The sequence below is a fragment of the Grus americana genome, chromosome 4, assembly GCF_028858705.1.
Source record: "Grus americana isolate bGruAme1 chromosome 4, bGruAme1.mat, whole genome shotgun sequence".
NCBI lineage: Eukaryota > Metazoa > Chordata > Aves > Gruiformes > Gruidae > Grus > Grus americana.
This window is the reverse complement of record NC_072855.1, coordinates 26,248,037-26,271,332: the sequence shown is the minus strand read 5'-3', so window position 1 is coordinate 26,271,332 and position 23,296 is coordinate 26,248,037. Positions and strand designations below refer to the sequence as shown.

At 40.9% G+C, this 23,296-nt stretch overlaps 1 protein-coding gene across 17 annotated transcripts in view; it reads left to right on the top strand.

Moving 5' to 3' along the window:
* Nucleotides 1–23,296, top strand: part of APBB2 (amyloid beta precursor protein binding family B member 2) — a 194,510-nt gene that overhangs the window by 74,659 nt on the left and 96,555 nt on the right. For 10 of the 17 annotated variants that reach the window (XM_054824067.1, XM_054824068.1, XM_054824065.1 and 7 more), the window contains 2 exons: nt 2,549–2,658; nt 19,272–20,072. In XM_054824067.1, the coding sequence (XP_054680042.1) occupies nt 2,613–2,658; nt 19,272–20,072 (847 nt within the window). In that variant the 5' untranslated portion in view covers nt 2,549–2,612. Of the gene's footprint in view, nt 1–2,548; nt 2,659–11,242; nt 11,289–15,079; nt 15,149–19,271; nt 20,073–23,296 lie in introns of all 17 variants that reach the window. The other 7 variants (XM_054824081.1, XM_054824079.1, XM_054824076.1 and 4 more) reach the window with 2 other exon arrangements.

The window sequence follows — 23,296 nt, the reverse complement described above, 5'->3', positions numbered from 1 at the left end:
ATCTTCCTTCGTCTTGATCCAGGTATGTCCCTGCTGGTACATACAATCCAGTGTCACTGTTGTTTTGCAGGGCAACTTCACTTACTGTGTGGCACTTGCTTCTGAATTGACTTTTGATAGTTGGCTTTAATCTAGGTTGTAAATCTGTGCAGTTCCCATTTTATACAGTAACTGATGAAACCTTTGCTATTATGACAATGTATCTTTATGTTGTCTTTTCCACTGGCATTTCTGGGGTTTTAAAATGTGATATTTAAAATGGTCGTACCTTTAGGTTCCCACCTGGCCTCTCCAAAGAGTGGTTTATTCCCACGGTGGGCACACACTTCTTTAGGAGAACCATACTCTAGTTAATTCAACTGTTTGAGAGCATAATTGTGGGGTTTGGGATTTTAATTTATATTTGTTAGTTGTTTTTTTATTATGATATGATGCAGAAGGCTCCCTCCAATACTGTGCTGTTAGGTAGGGAAGGAATAGCATGTCTCAAACGTAGACATTTGATATAATTTAGTGAGTGTTACCACTTTAGAGAAGTATAATACCTTCTAGAAAGACAAGAATGCATTTATGAAAAATGAGTAATCTTGCAGCTCCATACGTACTGATCAAATTTTTTCACAAGCTAGGGAAAAGAATTGTAAATACTGTCATCTGGTTCCAATTTCTGTTTCCCCTTAGTAATTTTTCTTTAAAATCCTTGCACAACTAAGGACTGCTCTGTTATATTCTGCTATGAATTTTGAACTTGGTGCATAGGTATTTGAGGGGAATAAAAATGTTAATGAGTTTGGGGTGAGGGGAGACTTAATTTTTCTACTAATAAGTATGGGGGGGGAGTATTCCTATAGATCAGGAAAGGGGAAGCAGCCATCTGCAACTTTTTTCCTTGCACAACATGATAACGTGTTGAATTAGTAGGCCACTACAGAAGTTTAACAAGGTCTGTTTGGCCCATGGCGAGGAGTTGTCCCATCTTGCCCTGCAAAAGAAATGCAGGGATTTTACGTACTGAATGTTAATTGTACTGTGTACCACTTACTTTTCATCTTAACAGCCAGAATTCTTGGTTTTGTTGCAAGAGTACAGTGTCATTGATTCACTGAACTTTCTCCGTTGAGGAGAGTTGAACAGGACATGCTTTGTCAGCACTGATTTGGGAAATAATGGAGATCTTTACCTGTTTATTGCACTGTCAGATATGCAGCCTTGCAGGTGTCTGTATTTCAGAAGTAATCCACAGAGGCTGTAGCAACGTTATGAGATTGCATTTTAAGTAATTTTAAGCACAGGCTGCCGTGGTCTCCTTCTTTCCACTTGCCCTCACTAACTACCAATACTAGTGCAACCACCATGAGCCAATTCAGGAGCCTAATCTGGCTAACAACAGATCTTTATATGGAGTTTTCAGTTGTGTTGGCTCCCAGACCAACTTACCAGAGAATTGCATGGATACCAATATATATAAAAGGCTTATCTAATTCAGGAGTGAGCTGGTTTTCTACTCAATCAGGGAACTGATGTATCTGAAGATTTGTGGAAGTCTCTCAGTTTCGGTGCAGTGCTATTTCATCTGTGTCCTGATGTTTCTCTCTGTTTCCGGAATAGAACAAGCTTGTGCTTGTAGCTGCAGCCTGAGACAGTAAAAATCCTTAATGATCAGGAAAAACACTTCCCAGAATTTGTTGCTTTTTTGGCCCTTCTAGCAAGGGAGAGAATGAAATAAAAGGCAATGTATCTTTATAAATTGTGTGGTTTATATGCAATGTGTATTGGAAGACATCTGGGAACACGAAGGCTATTCAGATAGACTAAGAAAAAGGTAAAGCTGAAAATCAGCTGAAAGCTGTATTTTAGTACAAAATCTTATACCAAAGAAACAATGGGACTTGGTTTTAGACTAAAAGAATCTATGCTAGTTATTTGAAAGGTTCAGTAGCATTTCAGTTAAGATTTTGGATTTGGGATTTGTTAGTCCAAACTGACAATAAGATGTGCCATGCATTTCTTGTTTGCATGGGGTTTTGATACTTCAAGAAAACTGATACACTAGTAAATAGCCTGCATGTCTGTAAAGATACTTTGGGTTTTAGGGACAGATTCAAAGTGATCAATGTTATGTAGCATGGCTAAGTTTTGCTTCTAAGGCCAACTGTTCATAAACTTGTTGCTTAATGGTTGCTTCACAGAATTTAAGATGACATTGTTATTAAATCTCACCTACTGGCTAACTGTATTTAAAGCCAAAAGCAAAGTCTTTCTTGCAGTGTTTGTTGTTCTGTCTGTATCATGGGTCAAAAGAAGCTACTGTATGACCTGAGACTTCTTTGTGCCTTAAAATTTATGTGAGCTTATTAATGGAGGCCAACCACTAATAATAAATTTGGGCTGCGTGTATAGCACAACAGTTCATCTCCTCTGACAACATGACTATGAATAATTTATAGATGTAGTTATACTGAAATTTGTAGGGGTCATTAGCATTTTAATGAAAAAGATACAGCTGTTGTACTAAATCTTCACTTTTTTTTTTCTTTCTTCTCCTCAGTTAAGCGTTTCGATCCATACTTTGAAAGCAGCTGACAGTGTGCGGTAATGTGCTGACTGGCACTATGGGCAGGCGGTACCCGGGGGCTCACTATCGGCCAAGCAGCTCATGTATGTATGCAATTGGTCTAATTTATTTGTTGCTTTATTACTTTTGAAGGCTGCTAAGTTTATAAATTTTAAAATAGTATTTATAAAGGATGCTGACATATTCTAATCGATGCCAGCTCTCCTCTGTGTGTACCCAAATGGTAAGTATATTGATTTATGTTTAAACTGCACAGGTGTTTCTAGAACTTTAAAAAAAGCAGCTTGTGTTGTGACTTGACCAAGTCTACTGCAGTGTGCTGTTTTTTTGAGCTGTATTTTTTGTTCATGGTCTCCAACTGCATTTATTATAGGGTTCAAAAGTTTAGTTGCTGTTCCTCTTCACTCCCATCTCAAGTTTTTAGTACCAGATACCTTCAAATTAACAAACCACTTGAGCTTATCCTAAAATGTCACTGTGCACTGTAGCTTTAATTGCTTACAACTGCAACTAAAGTCTCCAGTTCAGATTATTTATATGCTTGAGTTCAATATTATTCACGTTGTTTTTTCCTCTGAATTGTATCCTGTTGATTACATTATCTCTTACTGAAGGTTGTCTTCTGTAAAAGTGCAAAGCCAACTCCTAAAATTTATCACCTGCACCTTCCATTGACTAAGCAAACGTCTCTCATGCTAGTGCAGATGGCAGCCACCACACCGCAGTGGTTCCACAGTGCAGGCTGTGTGAAATTAGCTGACGTGACCTTCCCTGGAGAGCTGTGTTGGGTAGCGCCCCGACTCCAGAAGGCTGCTGCCAGTCCTTGTGCACTTTCTGTTGATCCCTCAGGCTGCTGAGGTGAAGCTGTGGTAGGTTAACTTTTGCGTTCACTCTTCTTTCTGCTCTATCAGAACAACATGATCCCACATGGCTTTTCTTGGCATCAAAGCAGCTTAAGAAGCTCTCACTTCTGTACTGTTCTTTCTGTTCCTTTAAAGACTTCTTTAAAAGCCTAGATCACTTCAGGCATCCAGCTCCACACATACTTGCATTGGCTGATGCAAGTAGTAAACTGCAGTGAGAGCTTACGGCTGTGGCAGGACAGGGACTAACTATGATGGCTTTGCCATCAGGCATGACAAACTGTGTGGCGAGGTCCTGTATTCAGAACTTGACTTTGTGGGATTTTCCCTAACCTCAAGGCTAAATCCTAGGAAGTAGTAAAGCATGTTTATTTTCACTGCAGAGTAGTCATGAAGATGTATGTTAAAATGGTGCATTAGAGCCAACTTAGATGCTACTTGTCTTGTTTGTCTTGGATATTAATGTTGGGATATTGTCTATGCTAGAATGGAGGAAATAAACGGTTGTTACAGTTTTGACAGGTCTCTGGTGGTCAAGTGCTGGAGTACAGAATTGGACTGATGAGTTTGAATCACTTGACGTTAAATCTAGACACTAGCCTTCAAATGTGTCCTCTCAGCATACTGCCGGGCATGATATCAATGTCTCATGCCTAGGCTTGAAGCTCAGAGCTATAAAACGATGTAGTGTAGAGGTAGGTAATCAAGTCTTTCCCATTCCTACTTAGAGAGAACAAGTAATGGACATTGAATTCTTACCAGAAGAGCCTAGGATGTTTTTTCCTGTTGTCTAGCTGAGCAGTTGCAGACAGTGAAGAAGTGGAATTGTTTGCTTGGGGAAACACTGGGGTTCCCATCATCTGCCAGGGCCAAAACTTGGGTCAGAATCAATTCGTACCACAGCTCCCTCTGAGGACAGAGATATCAAAATATCTACTTCGTGATTGCTCTATGCTTTTGTTAAGCCAAGTTTTCCCTTTCCTTAACCTGTCAGGGTTTCTAAGCCAGGAAACTTGCTTTATTTTTTAGTTTTGTTACTGTATGATTTGTGCAACTTCCTGGTGCCTAACATACTAAGTGCTTTGGACATCCAACAATAATGGCATTGAAATTGCCCAGTCTTGGGGAAATGCAGATCATAATGAAATCTCTGGTAGCAGATTAGATCTCGATGAAAGTGCTGGTAAAATACATAATTTTGCTTTTGTTTTCTTTGCATAAATAATGAGTAATTGCGTCACCTCAGCTATGGCATTTCACATTCACAGTTGTTGCAATCTTTATGTTGTACTGTTAAGGACGTGGTGCAGCCTTAAGCCTTAGTCCCTGACTTTTATCTTCTGTCTGTATATACATACATACCTAAGTAAAGTCTGTGAAGGGAAGAATTAGGTCTGTGTGGAGTATGGCAGTGGTATTGCATCTTTGGTGGTGAGACAGTATTTCATCCGTTTATGACATTGACCATTTTATTGAATGATTTCATAAATTTAATGAATGTAACAGTGGGTGGTCTTAGGAGAATAGCAAAAGGTTTTATATTCAAGGAAACATGTCACAATTTGAATAGAAAGTAGCTTATTTGAAGCCCAGTGCTAGTAAATGTATTTGAAATACAGGTGCTAGAGATATAAGAAACAGCAAGGTGTTTAAAATGTAAAATTGAAAGCTGTGAATTTAACAGGTGCATGCTAGTTTTGACTTTTTAACAGTGTAATTAAAGAGCAATGATCTCTCTTGATTACTGACAATAAGCAAAGCAGTCTTGGGTGTATCCCTGGCTCTGTCTAGCACTGCTTGTCCTGACTTAATGCTCCTTCGTGTGCTGTTTTGTTGGGTTTTCTTTTTTCTTTTTCTGTGCTTTTCTTGTGAAAAATAGGGACTAAGGATGTACAGTCTCCAGTTACTGAGAAGCTAGGTTTTGTAAACAGGTTTCTTTCATGAACTTCTCCTGAGCTTTGTTGATATTCTTCTAATATTTGCTCATAAACCCCACTTTTGTGCATCGGCGGCAGCAGTTCTCCTGAAAACACACTGCTGTTTGTGTTGTTTAGGTTGCCTCAAATTTTCTTTCATACTAAATTTTTTTTTCTATGCACAGGTAAAAAGGTTTTGTATGTCTGGAAAAAGCTTTTTAACGAGTTGTCCATGCGTATCCTGTCCCCAGCATAATAATTTACTTTAGTCAGTTGTAGTTTTATACGATGTTGAAATCTGAGCAAAGTGTTTCAGAGAAAATTGAATTGGTTCCAGTGCCATTCTGCTGGCATTAAATGCTCAGGAAGGGTTTAAATAATAATATGCACAGTTTTGTGATGGTACTTTAAAATCATAGAATGTCCTGAGTTGGAAGGGACCCATAAGGATCATCGAGTCCAACTCCTGGCTCCACACAGGACCAGACGAATCAGAGCATATGACTGAGAGCGTTATCCAGACGCTTCTTGAACTCAGTCAAGCTCGGTGCTGTGACCAATGCCCTGGGGAGCCTGTTCCAGTGCCCGACCACCCTCTCGGTGAAGAATCTTTTCCTGATATCCAACCTAAACCTCCCCCGTCACAGCTTCATTCCGTTCCCTCGGGTTCTATCACTGGTCACCAGAGGGAGGAGATCAGTGCCTGCCCCTTCACTCCCCCTCATGAGGAAGCTGTAGGCCATGATGAGGTCTCCCCTCAGTCTCCTCTTCTCTAGGCTGAACAAACCAAGGGACTTCAGCCTCTCCTCATACGTCTTCCCCTCTAGACCCTTCACCATCTTTGTTGCCCTCCTTTGGACGCTCTCCAATAGTTTTATGTCCTTTTTGTACTGTTGTGCCCAAAACTGCACACAGTACTTGAGGTGAGGTCGTACCAGCGCAGTGTAGGGTGGGACAATCACTTCCCTAGACCGGCTGGCAATGCCGTTCTTGATGCACCCCAGGATACGGTTGGCCTCTCTGGCAGCCTGGGGACACTGTTGACTCATATTCAACTTGCTGTCGACCAAGACCCCCAAGTCCCTTTCAGCATGGCTGGTCTCCAGCGTCTCATCGCCCAGTCTGTATGTATAGCCAGGGTTGCCCCTTCCCAGGTGCAGAATCCGGTACTTGCCCTTGTTAAACCTCCTGCGGTTGGTGATTGCTCAGTTCTCCAATCTGTCCAGATCTCTCTGCAAGGCCTCTCCACCCTCGACAGAATGAACAGCTCCTCCCAATTTGGTGTCATTTGCAAACTTGCTCATGACACCTTCTAGTCCTACATCCAAGTCATTTATGAAAACATTAAAGAGAACTGTCCCTAAAATTGAGCCCTGGGGAACCCCACTAGCGGCTGGCCGCCAGCCTGATGTAACCCCGTTTACCATAACTCTTTGGGCCTGACCCATGAGCCAGTTGCTCACCCATCGCACTATGTTTTTGTCGAGCTGTGTGCTGGACATTTTGTCCAGAAGGATACTGTGAGAGACGGTATCGAAAGCTTTACTGAAATCTAAAAAAATTACATCAACTGGCTTGCCTTGATGAGTGACCTTGTCGTAAAAGGAAACTAAGTTTGTTAGACAGGCCCTTCCTCTCACGAACCCATGTTGGCTGTGACCAATGACTGCGTTGTCCTTCAGGTGTTTTTCAATAACTCCCAGCATAATTTTCTCCATAATTTTACCAGGCACTGAAGTGAGACTGAGAGGCCTGTAGTTACCAGGGTCGTCTTTCTTGCCGTTCTTGAAGATTGGAACAACGTATGCCAGCTTCCAGTAAACTGAGGCCTCTCCAGATTCCCAAGACCATTGAAAAATAATTGAGAGAGGTCTCGCAATGACATCAGCCAGCTCTCTGAGCACCCTAGGATGAATCCCATCTGGCCCCATGGACTTGTATGCATCCAGGTGGAGCAGCAAGTCCCGCACAATTTCGGGGTCAGCTGAGAGTTCATCATTACCGCAGTCACGGTCCTCCAACTCGGGGCAACTGGGGTCCCAGAGCCTGTCATCAGTGTTGAAGACAGAGGTGAAGAACGCATTAAACGTCTCTGCTTTATCTATGTCCCTGTTAGTAAGGTGACCATTCTCGTCAAGTAACGAGCCGATATTCTCTCTGGTCCTCCTTTTGTTATTAACTTAGTTAAAAAAAGCCCTTTTTATTGTCGCCCATAGTACTGGCCACTTTCAACTCTAACTGAGCTTTGGCCACGTGAATTTTCTCCCTACAAAGGCGAGCAGCATCCCTGTAGTCCTCCCACGTTGCCTGACCCTGCTTCCAGCAGGCATACACTTTCTTTTTCTGCCTAGGTTCTAGAAGAAGATCCCTGTTCAGCCAAGCCGGCCTTCTGCCCTGCCTGCTTGACTTGTGGCATTTTGGAATCGCTTCTTCCTGAGCTCTTAGGAGGTGGTCCTTAAAAAGTGACCAGCACTGATGGACCCCAATGTATTCTAGAGCAGTTTCCCAGGGGACCTGACTGACTAGTTCCCTGAGCAGCCTCAAGTCTGCTCTCCTCGTATCCAGGGTTGAAGTTTTGGTGGCAGTTTTCCTCCTATCGCCAAAGATTTTAAATTCTACCACTTCATGGTCACTATGGCCAAGACGGCCACCAATCGCCACTTCCCCCACAAGTCCTTCTCTGTTCATGAGTAACAGATCTAGAAGGGCACCTTTCCTCGTCGGCTCCTTTAACTTCCTACCAGGAAGTTGTCATCGAGGTGTTTCAGGAAACTCCTGGACCTGCTCGTATCAGCTGTGTGGTGTTCCCAGTTGACGTCTGGCAAATTGAAGGCCCCCATAAGGACAAGGGCAGTTGATTTAGAGGCCTCACTTAGTTCCTTAAAGAATAATTCAACCCAACAGAAAAACCAAGCCCTCTTTTTCAGAAGACATTGGAAGTGAGGAAATGCAGGAATTTGTGGGTGGCAATTCTCGGCACTTGCTGACCTTTGGAGCATGCCAGGGTGGAGGCACGGTCCTGCAGTGGCACGTCAGCGTTCACTGGGAGGAAGGTACCCGCTTGTGCCTGGAGCTCCACGACCATCCCTCGCTGCTCTCAGAAGACGGCGCCACGTCTCCCACCCTTAAGTCATCCTCTTGATTTGTGGCAGGCAGAGGTGGACTTCTATTTCTTTTTTAAATAAGAGATGCCTAATAGTTCAAAATGATTCAGACTAGGATCCATACAGAATGATTTATTGATATAACTCTACCAATATAATTATTAGAGCTAACTGGAGTTTTATTTCAGAAATTTCTGATGGAGGGTGAATTTCTATTTTTTTTTTTTTTTATTTTGTCCAAGTAATCCTTTTTGGGGAAATAGCATTTTGAAGAAATGTTCATATATCAAGGATAAATATGGAAAGAAATATCCCTTGTGGGAAGGCACTCCCATAGACTGCAGAGGGAAGAGATTTGAGTCTCGGTTCTTCCTGATCCTCTCCCATGCTAGAGCTGCTCTTATAAATAATTCAATATACTTGAGGGCAGAGAGAGCAGGGTTGATTTTACAAACTTAGCGTTTGATTTCCCTCCAGGAACACTCAAATTTTTGCTCTGTATGTGTCTCTTCAGCTTCCCAAGCTGCCACCTTCTCTGCCTAGCTGCAACCTTCTTTTGCACTGGGGCAATCCCCCACTGCTGGTCTTGCAAGGGTGCTGTTGCTTAATGGAACTGCTGGAGAGTCTTAGCTTTGTTGCAGTGAAATAGGGAAACAAATGTGAGAATGGTGACATTATAAATAACAGCAAACCTCTGAAAAAACTCCCCAAACTTCCAGTCTTGCAGCCAGTGTCAGTAATTGCGTTGCTATCGTTAGCCCAAGATGAGTTGGTGTGAAAACATGCTGTGGAGTGGCTCTTTGGGCTTGGCTTGGAGCCACTTCCAGAATAACAGAAAACTCACTCAGAGGCACTCTGACCCCCCAGGAGGAATGTATCTACCATTCGACTCTTGGTAGAAGCATCCCAGTAAAATTCTACATCTGCAAAATTCTGCCTTGTGTCTTCTGACCTTTTCTTTCCAGAGAAAGATATCTTGGTGTAAACAAGACTCGAGCTTTAGTACTGGTCAGGTTGTGCTCAGGGGGGAGAGTTTTCTGTAAAGCTGCTGAAAAGCCCCACGTAATCATTGTTTAGCTGGGGAAAACCAGGAATACAGATGATTAATGGAGTGAAAATTACAGAAGCACCCAACGACACATACGTTGTTCTCCCCGTTAAAGCCTCTCTTGTTTAGGTTTCTACATTTCCTAGGAAGCTATGTGGAGGCTTGCACAGCTACTTCATTGAGGCCTCTTGGGTGATCCTGGTGAAGCCCCAAAACGCATACTGGTTTCCACAGATAGGAGCTGACTTGGAGTCTGCAGATAAAAAGCTTTAAGAACTGTGTATTACTCTGAATGCATATTGTCACTTCTGGTTTTATTTCTTAGCATAATTAAATAGTACCTCTGTCTCAGGATCCTGACAGTTCTGTTTCTTCTTCATGGTAAAATCAGAGGTAGTGATCAGTAGAGTGATCTGAAGGTGAAGGTTTCCTGGTAACTCCACTTGGGGTTGTGCGTGTTCACGGAGAACCACCATGGTACCAGATTTGCATTGCGTGTTGGTCCCCTTTCATGGGAACCCCAGTTCATTTGGTGTTAAAGTGCCTTGTGAAGATCTGTGAGTTTGTAGATAAGAGTAGAGGATTTTGGCTTGCACGTCAAGAACTCAAGAGTCCTGGTTGAAATTCAGGCCAGTAATACTAGTAGCTTGTTCTTTTCCACTTGTTCAATGTCTTCCATAGCCAAGTTTACTGCTCGTTGAAACTGAGCCCACTTTTAGCCACGCTTCAGTGTATTTAATATAAATGCAAGTAAGTGCAGTTGCTTTTTTGTTATGCTCTCCTTCCACTTTATTATGGATTGATCCGTTTAGTTTATGGGGACCATAAAGCAAATAAGATACTCTGATTTTACTTATGAGCATGTGGGTTTGTTGTATATATGAGCAGTATGGGTAGAAGTTTCTCAGCATAGCACAACAGCATTCTCAAACAGCTCTATTTCCTACAGCAGGCCAAGATTAAATTTATTCCTGTATTCTAGTCCCATAATTATATTGGGAGAGCTACTGTATGGTATGGCCATTTTAGTTATCTCTTGGCATTCTGTCAGCTTAAGCAGTACTGCAACGCTTGGTTTATAAACTGTATGTTTTGAAGTATTTCTGATTTATCCCATTAAACTTTGCTTGAAGACAATACGCAGCTTTGCAGGCAACTTTCAGCCTTGCTGAGATGTAGCTCTTTATGTAATGAGTCTTATCTTAGTTCAGCTTTTAATGGAAAAATGGACTAGAAATGTGGAGACCTTTTCTGGTTTGATGCATCCTGTGCTCTGAAATACCTCTTGTTCCATTACTGGGAGCACGGGTTTTGTGGGTAGGACACGTGAGTCCAACTTTAAGACAGTTTTAGCAGATGTAGTTCAAAGTGCACATATAACAACCTTACCTAGGTGAGATACAGAATGCTTTTAACGTGTGTGGAGCAGAAGCAATGTTGTGAATGTGCAAAATCTTAATTTCTTCTCCTTGAGAGGCCTGATAGTCTCATTTTGCAAAACCTGGGAATCAAGCTAATGCTCTGTTCTGTGACTAAGACTTGGACTTTTTATTTTTGCTCATAGTTCTCAATTTACTGTTAGCATTTTGAAATTATTTGCAAACACTTATGAATTAATGAAAGTAGAGGTTTTCATTCTTTATATTGAAACTTTTGATATACACGTATTTTCATCTTTTTATATAGAGTTGTAGAGAGTTTACTGAAAGATTATTTCCCATTTATTTAATTTTCAGATTTTCATCTCTAGAGCCCAATTTGACACTAAGTACAACCTTAGAAGTAAGTAAACAATAAGTAAATAATAAGTAAACAATTTTGGTGTACCATGCTCTTTCAAATGCATTTTAAGATTTCAGCTATGAGGCAGTGATAATAGGTGGCTCAAAACTATTGCTACCAGTCTGGGTCATTAGAGGGTAAAAACATTTCTGGATAACCTTGATAAGAGCTTAATGTGTAACTAGCCATAAATTTATTATATGTCATTCAGAGGGCAGACGAAATTGTAGCAGGTGAAATCATGATGCCAGGCCATCAGAAGTTAAAATATATGAGTTTAAAAAGAGAAGCTGAAATGTCTGCATTTTTCTGTATGCACTTAGTTGTTCTTAGAGAAGCGGCTTGTGCTGAGGAGTATGCAGTGTTGTTTCTAGGCTTTGCAGGAACAGCCGAGTGTTTGCAAGCTGCAAACAGCAGGGCCACAGACAAGATGTGTGGGAGGTGGTTAATGATAATCATCTATTTAATTTTTTTTAACTTTTTTTTTTGACCAGCACAGATGCTGTGCTGGAACTTAACTCATCCGTTGCATCGGACAGGGGCTCAGTTAGCATTTTTGCTCCTTCTGTTAATAATGCTGTGACCTATGCTTAAGCTCTTTCCTACTTTCGCTGCCTGTGTCTCCTGATCATAGAGGTTTGTAGTGGGCTAGCGCTGTTAGAAACAGCTGGAAAGCTGGTGCTGGACTCAGTGCATTTCCTTAACCCTGTTAAGGAATCGATCATCTTTTGAATGGTTCTGTTTCCTGATTTAGGAGCTGTCGAATGATCTCATTTAAATTTATGTGGGGCTGAAAAATCCCTGGTCTGAACTCGATCTGAATCAGTCTAAGTCATTTTATGTGCCAAATCCATGGCCCTTGATTCCTTTCTATTACTTCATTAAGCATATGGGTAGGCTGCCTGTCTTACAAAGCATTTTGGTTACCTTTTAATTTCCCTGAGACAGCTTATCCTAGCTCTTTTTTTCATATGGCATTGTGCTTTGGTTTTGGTAATTCTGATCAGGTTTGACTACACGTTGTTTACCTTCAGACTTGGAAAGAGTTATTTTTGGATGGCGCTTGAGATTGAAGTTGCAGGATATGGAAGACCAAGTCCTCCTTGCTTTGTTGGTCGTCTCAGTTGCAGAAATTAAAGTGACAATTTCTGAGTTTGTCTCTCTGTGTAAGAGAGAATTAAGCTTATGCTTGTGCTCTATATTAGCACGTGCATTTAGAGTTGTTTGTAATTAACAAATTAGTCTGAGGTGTGATCTTTATTGTAGAGATTGAGTAATTTATACATTGATTAAAAACCCCAAAATGTTAAGGCTCAGGAGTTTAATTTACTGAACAGGATTAGAAAAAATGAGTGAGGTTTACTTAGCAAATGTTGCTGTGAATGTATAGAACTGATGACAGAAGGTCTTATTATCTGTGCTTGCAAGTAGCCAATAGATAAAACACACTCCATCTTCTTGCCGTGACAACACTGTTTTTGCATGCCAGACTGTTCCATTCTACACAGGGGGAGAAATCTAATTAAAGGAAGAAAATTGAATTTGGAAAACACTTAGTATGCCATCTTGTTTTTTCCCTTACTAAATGCAGGATTAGTCGTGATTGCATGTCATGGTAATGCCTTATATAAATGAAAGAATTACTCTTTATTTCTCCAAGTGATCATTTGATTTAAGAATACTCTAGTAGCGTAAGATGACCCAGGTTGACTGCAGCATAGAGTTTCAGTCAGACAGTCAAATATACACTGATTATTTAGGTGTATCTATCTTAATAAAATTATAAGTAAAGGAACAATGGATTTAGCCTGTTTCTTTTTGTCATTATTACTATTTTTATTGTTTTTCCTTTGTAGCTGTTAGAATCTGATTCTGAGAGGCATCTTGTCTCTGAATTTTTGCTGGATGAGGAATTTGGCTGTGTGGGAAGGGGGAGGGAAAAATGGCAAATGGGGAGACATACTCCACTTGAGTGCCAGAACCCATTGCAGGATCTGAAGTTGTTTCTTCCTTAATAACGTTATTTAAAGACAGATCAGCACTATGGATTTCCATCAATAAAAGCATCACTAGAACAGAGACAGCACTGCTGCTAGGCTGTTGCAGTTGGTTGGCAGCATGATTAGCTCTAAAAGGAAAAATGTCATTATTGTGGCAGTAGGGGCTCGCAGGGTGCCCCTTGGGGATGGAAGAGCCAGGACAGAAAGCTGGTTACTGGATGGTGATTTCAGTAGGACAAGGAGAAGCAGAAGTAGCTGGAAATGGGAGAAACTGTGTTTAGCAAGCAGGTCGAAGTGGTGATTTTGTTCTGATGTGAGGACAGAGCCAGGGTGGAGTGGAGAGGGCAGCAGTGATTCCCGGCTTGGACTAGATGATCTTGAGAGACCCTTCCCATCTTCAACAACTCTTGAGATTTGTGTGGAGGAGTCTGCAGATGGGTTTGAGCACACATGCAAGCTGCTTGCAGCCCTGCTCCTTTCCTGCTCTTGCATTCCCAAAACTGCTCTGCCTACCATCAAAATTTTCTTTCCTGGCTTTGCTGAGCTTTCTCTCTCCAGCTTCCAAGCTCAGTCCAGCAGAGATGTCATTGCCAGAGGGAGCAGTGAGAAGAAAACCACTGGGTGTAGGAACATCATTGGTTGCTCTGATCTACCACAGCACTTCATTCAAGTGTTTTCCTTCCTTTTTCCCCTTCTGAAAGTGTTTAACATCCCCTGGAATTTGTGTAGATACGTAGGCAAGGAGCAGCGTGATGACACTTAACACTAAGAAAGCTTCTAATCTCAATTCTGATTTCAGCTACATTAATCTAGACTTTATTAGGCTGCTTTCAGCTGATGTGTTTAGCCATTTAGCCGATCCTAGCTGAAGAATGAATGTAGATGTGAGAAGACTGTATTAGGATATTTAATTAAGAATTAATGTTTTAATATTGGAATTCACCCTTTGAAGCGGAGTGAGCTAGTGCTGAGTTGCAATCATTGCGTAACAGAGGCTTTCTCTTCAGCTGTTTAGGCTTTAGTGTATAGGACCTGAGGCTGTAGCCCCGTGGCATGAGTTTGTCATTAAATGTTTTGTACTCAACAGATATCCTTGCAAAAAGGCAATCTGCTTTATGACAAAGGTTTGTATTTCCTATGTTTCCTAGACACAACAGCAGAAATAGTCCTAAGTGCATAGTGCTCTTTGTTTCCCAGTGTATGTGTCATTCACATCCAAACCAGAGACTTTAAGGCAAAAAGAGACTTTACTTATGAGAAGATGGCCAGGAAAGGGTCCCATACAGGAGATTGCTTCCTAGCTTGCTTTTTATGATTCCCTCCTGTGGGATGAACACTGCAGACTATGCTTTTTAGTTTCAGGTGCTGGATTCTGCAAATTTTCATGTGAATATGCCTTACTGCTCTGTTTATTTTCACCAGTGCTGCTGTAGTTTCCCGAGTAAGCTGTAGTTAGGTAATTGCAGAAAAACACCGATTTTTCTAATGTCATGAAGTTTTTGCCACAGTATGCTGATTAAAACTGGAGAATATTGTTGAACTTGTGCTCCTAGTAAAGTGTACATTAAGAAGAATGTCATAGTTATTTTTAATTGCTTGTTCTCATTGCTGTAGACTAGCCTCTCCCATACTTTAATGATTGTCAAATATCATTGAAAGCTCAAAAGATCCTCACTGTTGCGTTGCAGGGTTTGTTTAGAATGCTTAACGTCTCTCAGGAGCTTCTGAAATGTGGTATTTTTATTTTGTGTTTTCCGTTGGTTTTAATTCTTAAATGATCCCTCTTTTCAGATTTCAAATTATAATCTATTTCCTGATGCATTGCTGACGCCCCGTGAGCCATGTCAGAAGTACTTCCAGGTCAGATGCCCTTTAAAAGATTCTGCTATGCAAATATGTGAAACTTTCCTCTTCTTTTCCTTCTTCTTCTTCCCAGGCCCATATCTCACTTTCATTTTGCACTTATACATGAAAAAGAGCAAGCACTTTATTTTCTTTTTAACAGTGCCTTTTTTAATAAACTCTCTATTCAACTTTTAAAAAGTATTCCTATAGACAATACAATGCAAAAACATCTTAATAGAGGTAAAGACAAATAGGTCGCACACTGTTTTCTGTTTGCAATGGCATTTTCTCTCTCCCCCTAGCTCTGTAAGGTTTATGACAAGATTGAAAAACATCAATAAAAGCCATTCAAGTAATAGCGTTATTTGTATTATTATGATGCTTAGAAAATTGGAACTACTTTGTGTTAAACACATTATGGTGGTCAAAGTATATTAATCTATATCTGTAAGTATGTTTCTAAACATTAGAAGTATGCAGTTGAGAATTGTGATTTGTTTTAAAAAGTAAGCAAGCTAAAACCGTTAATGAATTGCTATGACAGATCTTCTACCTACTAAGTGCTGACTTAAGCACCAACATTTTATGAATATGTTAATATTCCCAGTAATGGTAACATCCTAATTATTCTTAGTTTTTCACCAGAGTCCAATATTTGTTATTATAATACCCTATTTTTACTTATAACTTATCACTGTTCACCTCCTTTAGCTGAGGTATACGTATCAGTTCAGTGATTCCTGGTCTGCTTGTTCATCTGTGTTTGCTTTTCAGCAGAAGGCAGAGGAGTTGAAAAAAGGGTGCCCTGTACTGGTGGCCAGGCAGCATGGGGAGCAGCCCGAGCAGGGGGGTACAAGGTCTGCCTGCGGCAGGGTGCATGAGTGCAGGACGCCTGACACAGGGTGTTGGTTAGCTGGCGAGGGGCACGGCACCAGTGTGCGTTAGGTACCCCAGCAGCGGGGGAGGCAGGGTCAGTGGGAGAGACAAAATAAAAGATATGGGAAGTCAGTGATTGGAATTTCAGTCTTGGAAATTACAGGCATAGGAAGAAGTTGCATTTCCTTGAAGTTTTTAATTAGAGAGTTGGGATGTGCTTCTTCTGGGAAAAGTGACGTGTTTCAAGTCTCACTGTGTCCTGTATAAAAGAGGAGGGACAGGCTATCACTCTTCCTCCTTACGCTGTTCTACTATGCAGTCTAGGGGGTTTTTTCAGTGCATTTAAGCATTTCCTTGCATTGAAACATTTTCCAAGCACTTTAGTTACTCCTGGTCTGGTAGCAACTTCTGCCCTTGAGACGCAAGACCTGCGCCTTCCTATCTGTATTTTTTCTTCTCTTTTTGCCTCTTTGGTTGCTTCCCTTTTTCCCCACCTTTATATCTGTTTCTGCGAGTGGAGGGATGCCATCTGCGTGTATCCCAGCACCTGGCTGGGACTGCAGTCCTTTGAGAGGACAGCCTGCTCCTCTCTGTGCACACCTTGTGGTACCGTTTGCATGTCCATTGATCATTGGATTGTGATGATTTCATCAACAGATCATTTGAAAAGGGAATCAGGAGGGGAGGTGGTATCTAGTGAAAGGTTCATTTTGACATTTTTCTGCTTATGATCATACACCGACCAAACTTAGCACACAACACTGCTTGGGTCACAAAGACTTCTGAAAGCTTTGGCTCAGTCATCAATCAATGTGCCAATGTTCATCATAAATCCATGGGGGAGCTTTATCAAGCAGATTAGTACAGTGTAATACATTTTTTTTCAGTGTTTCTGTGTCCTTACTCTCACAATATTTTTAATAAGTGAAATGCTAATGGCAGGAGACTGGCTAAAGATAATCTGGCAGGCAGATACTTAATCTTTTCTTAAAAAATAATCTTCCTAGATAATTTGCTCAGTGGTAAAAATAGTGGCAAACATTGCATAAAGCAGCTTGCTCATAACAAAGAACAAGAATAAATTTCAGTCTTGTTCCAGATTGTGGCAGTTGTATTTATTGATGAAAAAAATAAATGCTTGTTTTAATTTGCTGAAGCATAAAGTAAAATATAATCTAGTAAAATCTGTAAATACTGTACAATTCCATAAATTCTAAAGGTCAGGGAGTGGGTCAAAATTATCCTGCCCTATTAATTTATTTTTTGTGTGACTTCCAGATTGTCAGACTTTTAACTGATTCAGAAAAAATACAAAGTGGCCAGTCCATAAACACAGGCCATTTTGTGTTTTTAGAATAAAACATGTGCTTTGGTAACGTTATGTAGGATCAGATGTGACCTTGCTTACATTAGACTTTGATTGGTTTTAGGCAAGATGCAGAAAGCAACATTTATTGATGTATTTATATGAGAAATACATTTATAAAGTTCCTTAAAATTATGTGATGCTTGTGTTTTAGAAGTCTTTTGTGACTAAGGCTGAAATTGCCTGTAAGGTGTTTGTTAAGTGTTACCTAAGCTGCTGGGTTTTGCACAGTGTGTGTGGGGTTATCTGTCTTCTGAAGAATTTGCAGTTGGTCGACTGACTGACTGGGGCTTGAGGAAATGGCAGACATGAAAATTTGTAAAATGTAGTTTAAATTCTGTTTTGAACAACTTGTAGAAGTTGTTCTAGGTGAGTGATTCAGGGAACAAAGTGTATACTTGCTCTGCTTGGTTTTAAATGAACCAGAGTGATGGTTGGAAGTGTGCAGCTTTGACAGCACATTAGAGGGAACACTAGCAACTGTGTGTGTGTTTAGGTAATGCTGTGAAGTGCTCCTTTTCACTCTGTGTTTATGTATATGTTCTTTTAAAACCCATATATTTAATCTCTTGTAAGTCTGTACAGCAGTCAGTTCTGTCATATATCAAATATACAAGGATGCAGCACAACTCAGCTGGAATGATCTGTCATCGGCTAGCTCAAATTATAGCTTTTTATTCCTGGATAAGTCCCAGACACATTTTTATGTGCAATATAAGCAGTCAGTGATGTCTGAGAATTAGGAACAACAGAAAGGGTGTTTCATGCTGTGGCAGATGGGAGTGATTTATTAATTGGCCTCTAATTTGGTTGCCAGGTGTCAAACAGTGACTTCTACAGTATGTAAATTGGGGTGCTCGTGGAGTATTTGTGCAGATTACAGGGAGCCATAAATAGGCAGCACAAGAACAAACGATAGTTTTAAAAAAATACACTTCTGATCATTTTTTTCATAGTCTGAAAATCTGTTCCCTCAACAAATTTAGTATTTTTCAAAATGTGAGCTGTGCCCCTGGCTAATAAAAATGAAAAACTTGTCTACAAGTAGACAAAAGAATGGTTTTCTTTCACTGTGGAATATGTGTACTCTGCCTTAGGATGTACATTTTATCTTTAAGTTTGAACTTTGTGAGTGAGCCATCTTCAACTCTGGAACAGCTCTTTTTTTAAAGTTGATTGAATTAGAGCAGGATATTTTGTCAAGGGATCCCCCTCCAAATCAAATACAGTATTGTGAAAGACTCTGCTTTCTGTATTCCCTGCCTTCTCTTCCCTGCTCTACTTCCCCCTTAAAAAAAAAAAAAAAAAAAAAAAAAGAGAGAGAGAGAGAAAATGCAGGTGTTAAGAGGCAACAGCTGACTGGCCAGTCAGGCTTAAAATTAACAGTGCTTTTAGTTCTACCCTAGATGAAAAAGGAGCAGCGTATCTGCCTGTGGTGTGCTTAGAAATTTCTGAATTCTTCTGCTTCCTAGTGATAAGCACTCAAGGAGCTCTTCCCCTCCTCCTCGTCAGAGGTAGAGGTGAAATGCTAAAATGAAATGATGGTAACGACAACTTCTGGATTCCAGGGCATTTGCAAAGGGCACCTCTCCTGTCCCCAGGCCTGCCTGTAACAGAATCAGACATCAAAAAACCAGCCTTAAAACTGCCTTTTATAGGGTCAAGCTTTCTGGTTTTTCTCAGCTTCGTGGTGCTGATGATCTGTCTATATTTTTCTGCCTCTGTTTTTCCTTATTCAATAAGCTAAGCTTTTGTCTATTCTCTTACCCACTTAGGTTGTGGTAATTTTCCTACTATAAAGCAATTATGTAAAGTGCCACGTCCCTTTACCAGAAGCCCTAGCAAAATAGAGTATATAATGAATGTATTTCATGACTGTTTCTTTTGCTTTTCTAGTCGATTCTGGCGTGGACACGTTGGCAGTGTTTATGGCAAGCGGCAGCACGACGGACGTTGTGAACCGCAACAACCCCGCCACCCCACCGAACACCCTTAACCTGCGCTCTTCGCATAACGAACTTCTGAATGCAGAAATTAGGCACACAGAAACCAAGAACAGCACTCCTCCGAAATGCAGGAAAAAATACGCGCTGACTAACATTCAGACAGCCATGGGTCTTTCCGATCCAGCAGCGCAGCCCCTTCTGGGGAACAGCTCTGCCAATATAAAGCTGGTGAAGAATGGAGAAAACCAGCTCAGGAAAGCCGCCGAGCAGGGACAGCAGGATCCCAACAAAAACCTCACTACCACTGCAGGCATAAACGTAACTTCTGAGAAGTTTGAAGGCAAAGAGCCGATCCCGCAGGATTCCTCTGGCTGTGAAATATTACCCTCGCAGCCAAGGAGGACCAAGAGCTTCCTGAATTACTATGCAGATTTAGAGACGTCTGCTAGAGAGCTAGAGCAGAGTTTTGTTGCGATGGAAGATAAATCTGCGCAAAGCAACAGCCAGGCTTCTACTGTTATTGTCAATGGGGAAGTCCTGCCCCGGAAACAAAACCAAGTGTCAAGCCCAGAGGATGGCCAAGTTGCCACAGTGTCGTCAAGCCCTGAGACTAAGAAAGACCACCCAAAAACTGGGGCCAAAACAGATTGTGCCCTCCATAGGATTCAAAACCTGGCCCCGAGCGATGAGGACTCCAGCTGGACTACGCTGTCCCAGGACAGCGCCTCGCCAAGCTCACCCGATGAAACAGGTATGCAAGTAAAGGCTGCTTGCAGCCACTGGTGTAGAAATATGTTGCTTAACTCATTGCAGCTGGCAGGAGAGAGGTGATTTAGCAGTGCTTTCAGTGGGGAAGTGAATTGCATCAAAACACAAGCGCTGGGCTTGCACACAGCTCCTTATCTGCTTGGGAATGCTTGGCACCCTCCAGCTCTATCCTAGCAGCTTTACTGCTGCTTTAGGAAAGGCGCCAGTGAATGCTATAGAGAGGGTCCTACAACTATGCTAACTGCACCTTTTGCTAGTTTGTAAGTAATTGCTCTTCGCTAATCAGTGGGTACATGTTGTGAGAAGTATATGATTATCTGGACATGCTAAACTACCAATAGATGCCTACATGCAACAGACTTTTCTGAGCAATGATTTTTAGGTTCAGCAAAGATTTTTAGTTTTCTAATTGAAATTTTTCTGAGTGTCCCCCCTCTGCCCTGAGTCATTTGATTTTTTTTTTTATTTTCAAAAAAGTCCTCCCAAGCCTTGGGTCATTTAATTTTTGTGTTTTGTTTTCTTTGTGCAGCAGTTTCATACAGTAACTCAGAAGTTGAAATCATGGTATTGCATATTTTGGACGCCTGGGCTCATTAATTATTTGAACAGTAATGATGACTTCTGCACTGGCTCTGTTGTGATTTACAACACATCTGTATTATTTTTAAAACTCTAGAGATCTCTAATTTACTCTAGTTACTGGACTTCATTACTTTTTTATATCCCAGCCAGTATATAAGGTACAAATTTGTCAAAATAAGGGGAGGCAATCCAGTTCTCAAGGGTGATGTAGGGCTAAAGAAGTTTATCATATCTTGTTTGTATTTTGAATGATTTCATTATTACAGCACAGAGATTATATACTGTTTGGAGGGCACCACAGTCCAAATCCACAGCTGCATTACATGTCTGTCATGCTTGATAATGACAATAGTGATTCTTCTTTTAATGTGTAGGGGTTTTAAAATCACAACCAGAAATCCCCACTATGTGACTTATAATGGATCTTTGGATCTTCTTTTTGATGTGTAACAAACCTTTGCATTGAGAGACAATTTTAATGAAGTTACCTCTTCATGTGCAAAATGAAAAAGTTTTCTGTTTACTAAAATTGCTGTTTGGGTTAATATTATTTCTTGGGATACTTGGTATAATATGTGTTGTCACTGATAACGTTTTCTGGAGAAACTATCAATAGAAGGTATTTAGATAACTTCATGCTGAGCTTGTTGACTCCTTCTGCCTTTGTACTTGCCCCAGGTTTGGCAATGAGAAACTGTGGATAGAAAACTTACATTCACTGAAAACTAAATTAGAGTAATTTCAAGTAGTCTGATTAAGTAAGGGTGGCCTAAGATCCGAACAGCTAGCTTAAGTTTTGTTTCTTTTTAAATAATGTTTTCAAAATTTTCTTCCCACATGTGTATTGCCACTGTATGGTGTATGAGCTCTTTCAGCACTCGGGAACGGGGATTTTCTGAGCTATTGTGAGGTGTGAAGAAGTTTGCTTTTTTAAGTAATCAACTGTTAGCTGAGCTGTGGTTTGTTTGCACTATGGAAATAGAGGGAAACTTTCCCCTGCTGCGTATGGGGGTTTCCTTGCTTAAAAATATAATTAAAACACATAAATTAATAAAGTCCTCAGAGCTCGTCACTCTTCTAAAGCAGAATAAAGAGCTTTTTATAAATTCTCCTCTGCCTTCACCATACTAGCAGTCAATGTATTATAAACAGTTATAGAACAGCAGATGTCGAGATATCTGAGTTTAGTCTCTATTAGGAAAGAGTTAAAAATAAACAGAAGGCCCTGAAAAACTTAAGCTTAATTGTTTGCACTAGGGATGCATCACTGTTTAGACAAAATCCTCCTGAACTCTCCTTAGGGCAGGATACTTTTATTTGTGGTCTAATGAAAAGGTGTTTTCAAGAGACTCAACTCTTTTTCTGAATGAGGGGGTAAAAATAAGGCAACCAAATGTAAAGATGCAAAACAACTGGCTGGATATTAAACAAATGTTCATGTTGTTTACTTGTAATGTTGCTAAACAAATGTAATAGAGCCTGTTAATAAAGGGGGCACCGAACACCACAAGCATAGTACTGTATAAGAATTATGGTTTGGGGAAACTCTTCTTTCTCTTCCAAAGAAATGATCTATATCTGCTTCTGGACAAGAACTACATTGACTTCAGCTTTCAGAGATGTTTTTATAAGGACTTTTAGCTGTCCTCCACTGGCCTCAGGACTAACTGCACCCATCTGGCTGACTGCTGTCATTCAGAGTGCGTGTTGTGAGTTACCAAAGACCAGCTCCAGATGTCTTTAAAACTGCAGATGGCACAGAGCTGGTTTTAAATCACAGCGAATGCTTCCTCCCCCCTCTCTCCAGAAAATTTCCTTAGTCTAGTTTTCAAAGGAAACACATCTTGTGTTATTACACCCTCTACCTATTCTTTCTCTCCATGTCTATGTATTCACGAGTTTCACCTACATTTTATGAACGTGTGGGGTAAACAGCAGGAGTCAAGTGGATACTCTAGAGCCCAAACCTAGGGGAGAGTGAGGGTGATGCCAGTGCCATTTTCTGTTTGTGACTACTTTTTTAATGAAGCTCACCAGAACATCTGTAGAAGGCAGGCACATTTCTTCGACTTCCTATCACCTGAAAAACAGTTTCAGTGTAAAGTTATCCCTCCTTAGTAAGGTGCAAGTTGCTATGTAATAATCTCTAATGAATTAGGAATGAGAATTCTCTGGACAAAAAAACCAAAAGGAATTCCATTTGCCTCAAAACCAAGAAAAATGCTGGAATATGCTTTTGATTCCTGTTTTATCTTAATTTGAACAAAACCTACTCCTTCCAGAGCAGGCAATAGCCCCATAATTAGGAAGGTCCTGAGATGTGGGACACTCAGCGCTAGAGACACGCAGGTTTTCTTGCTCTGGGACGGTTGCCCTCCTTGCTGTCTTCAGAGCTTTGGGAGACTGCGCAGGGCCAGCAGCCGCTTCCAGCTCCCCAGCTTCTCAGCCTTTGGCTCGCACAACGGCTTGTTTCTTCCTGGTTGAAAATGTCATTCAAAGGGGTATCAAAAGTACAAGTGTCCTCTTTTTCAGGGAATGCCACTGCTGTATGCGACTGCCATGAACCAAATACCTGTCTGCTGCTGGTCTCTGAGCAAATCCAGGAAGGCAGTTAAATAGCTGGTT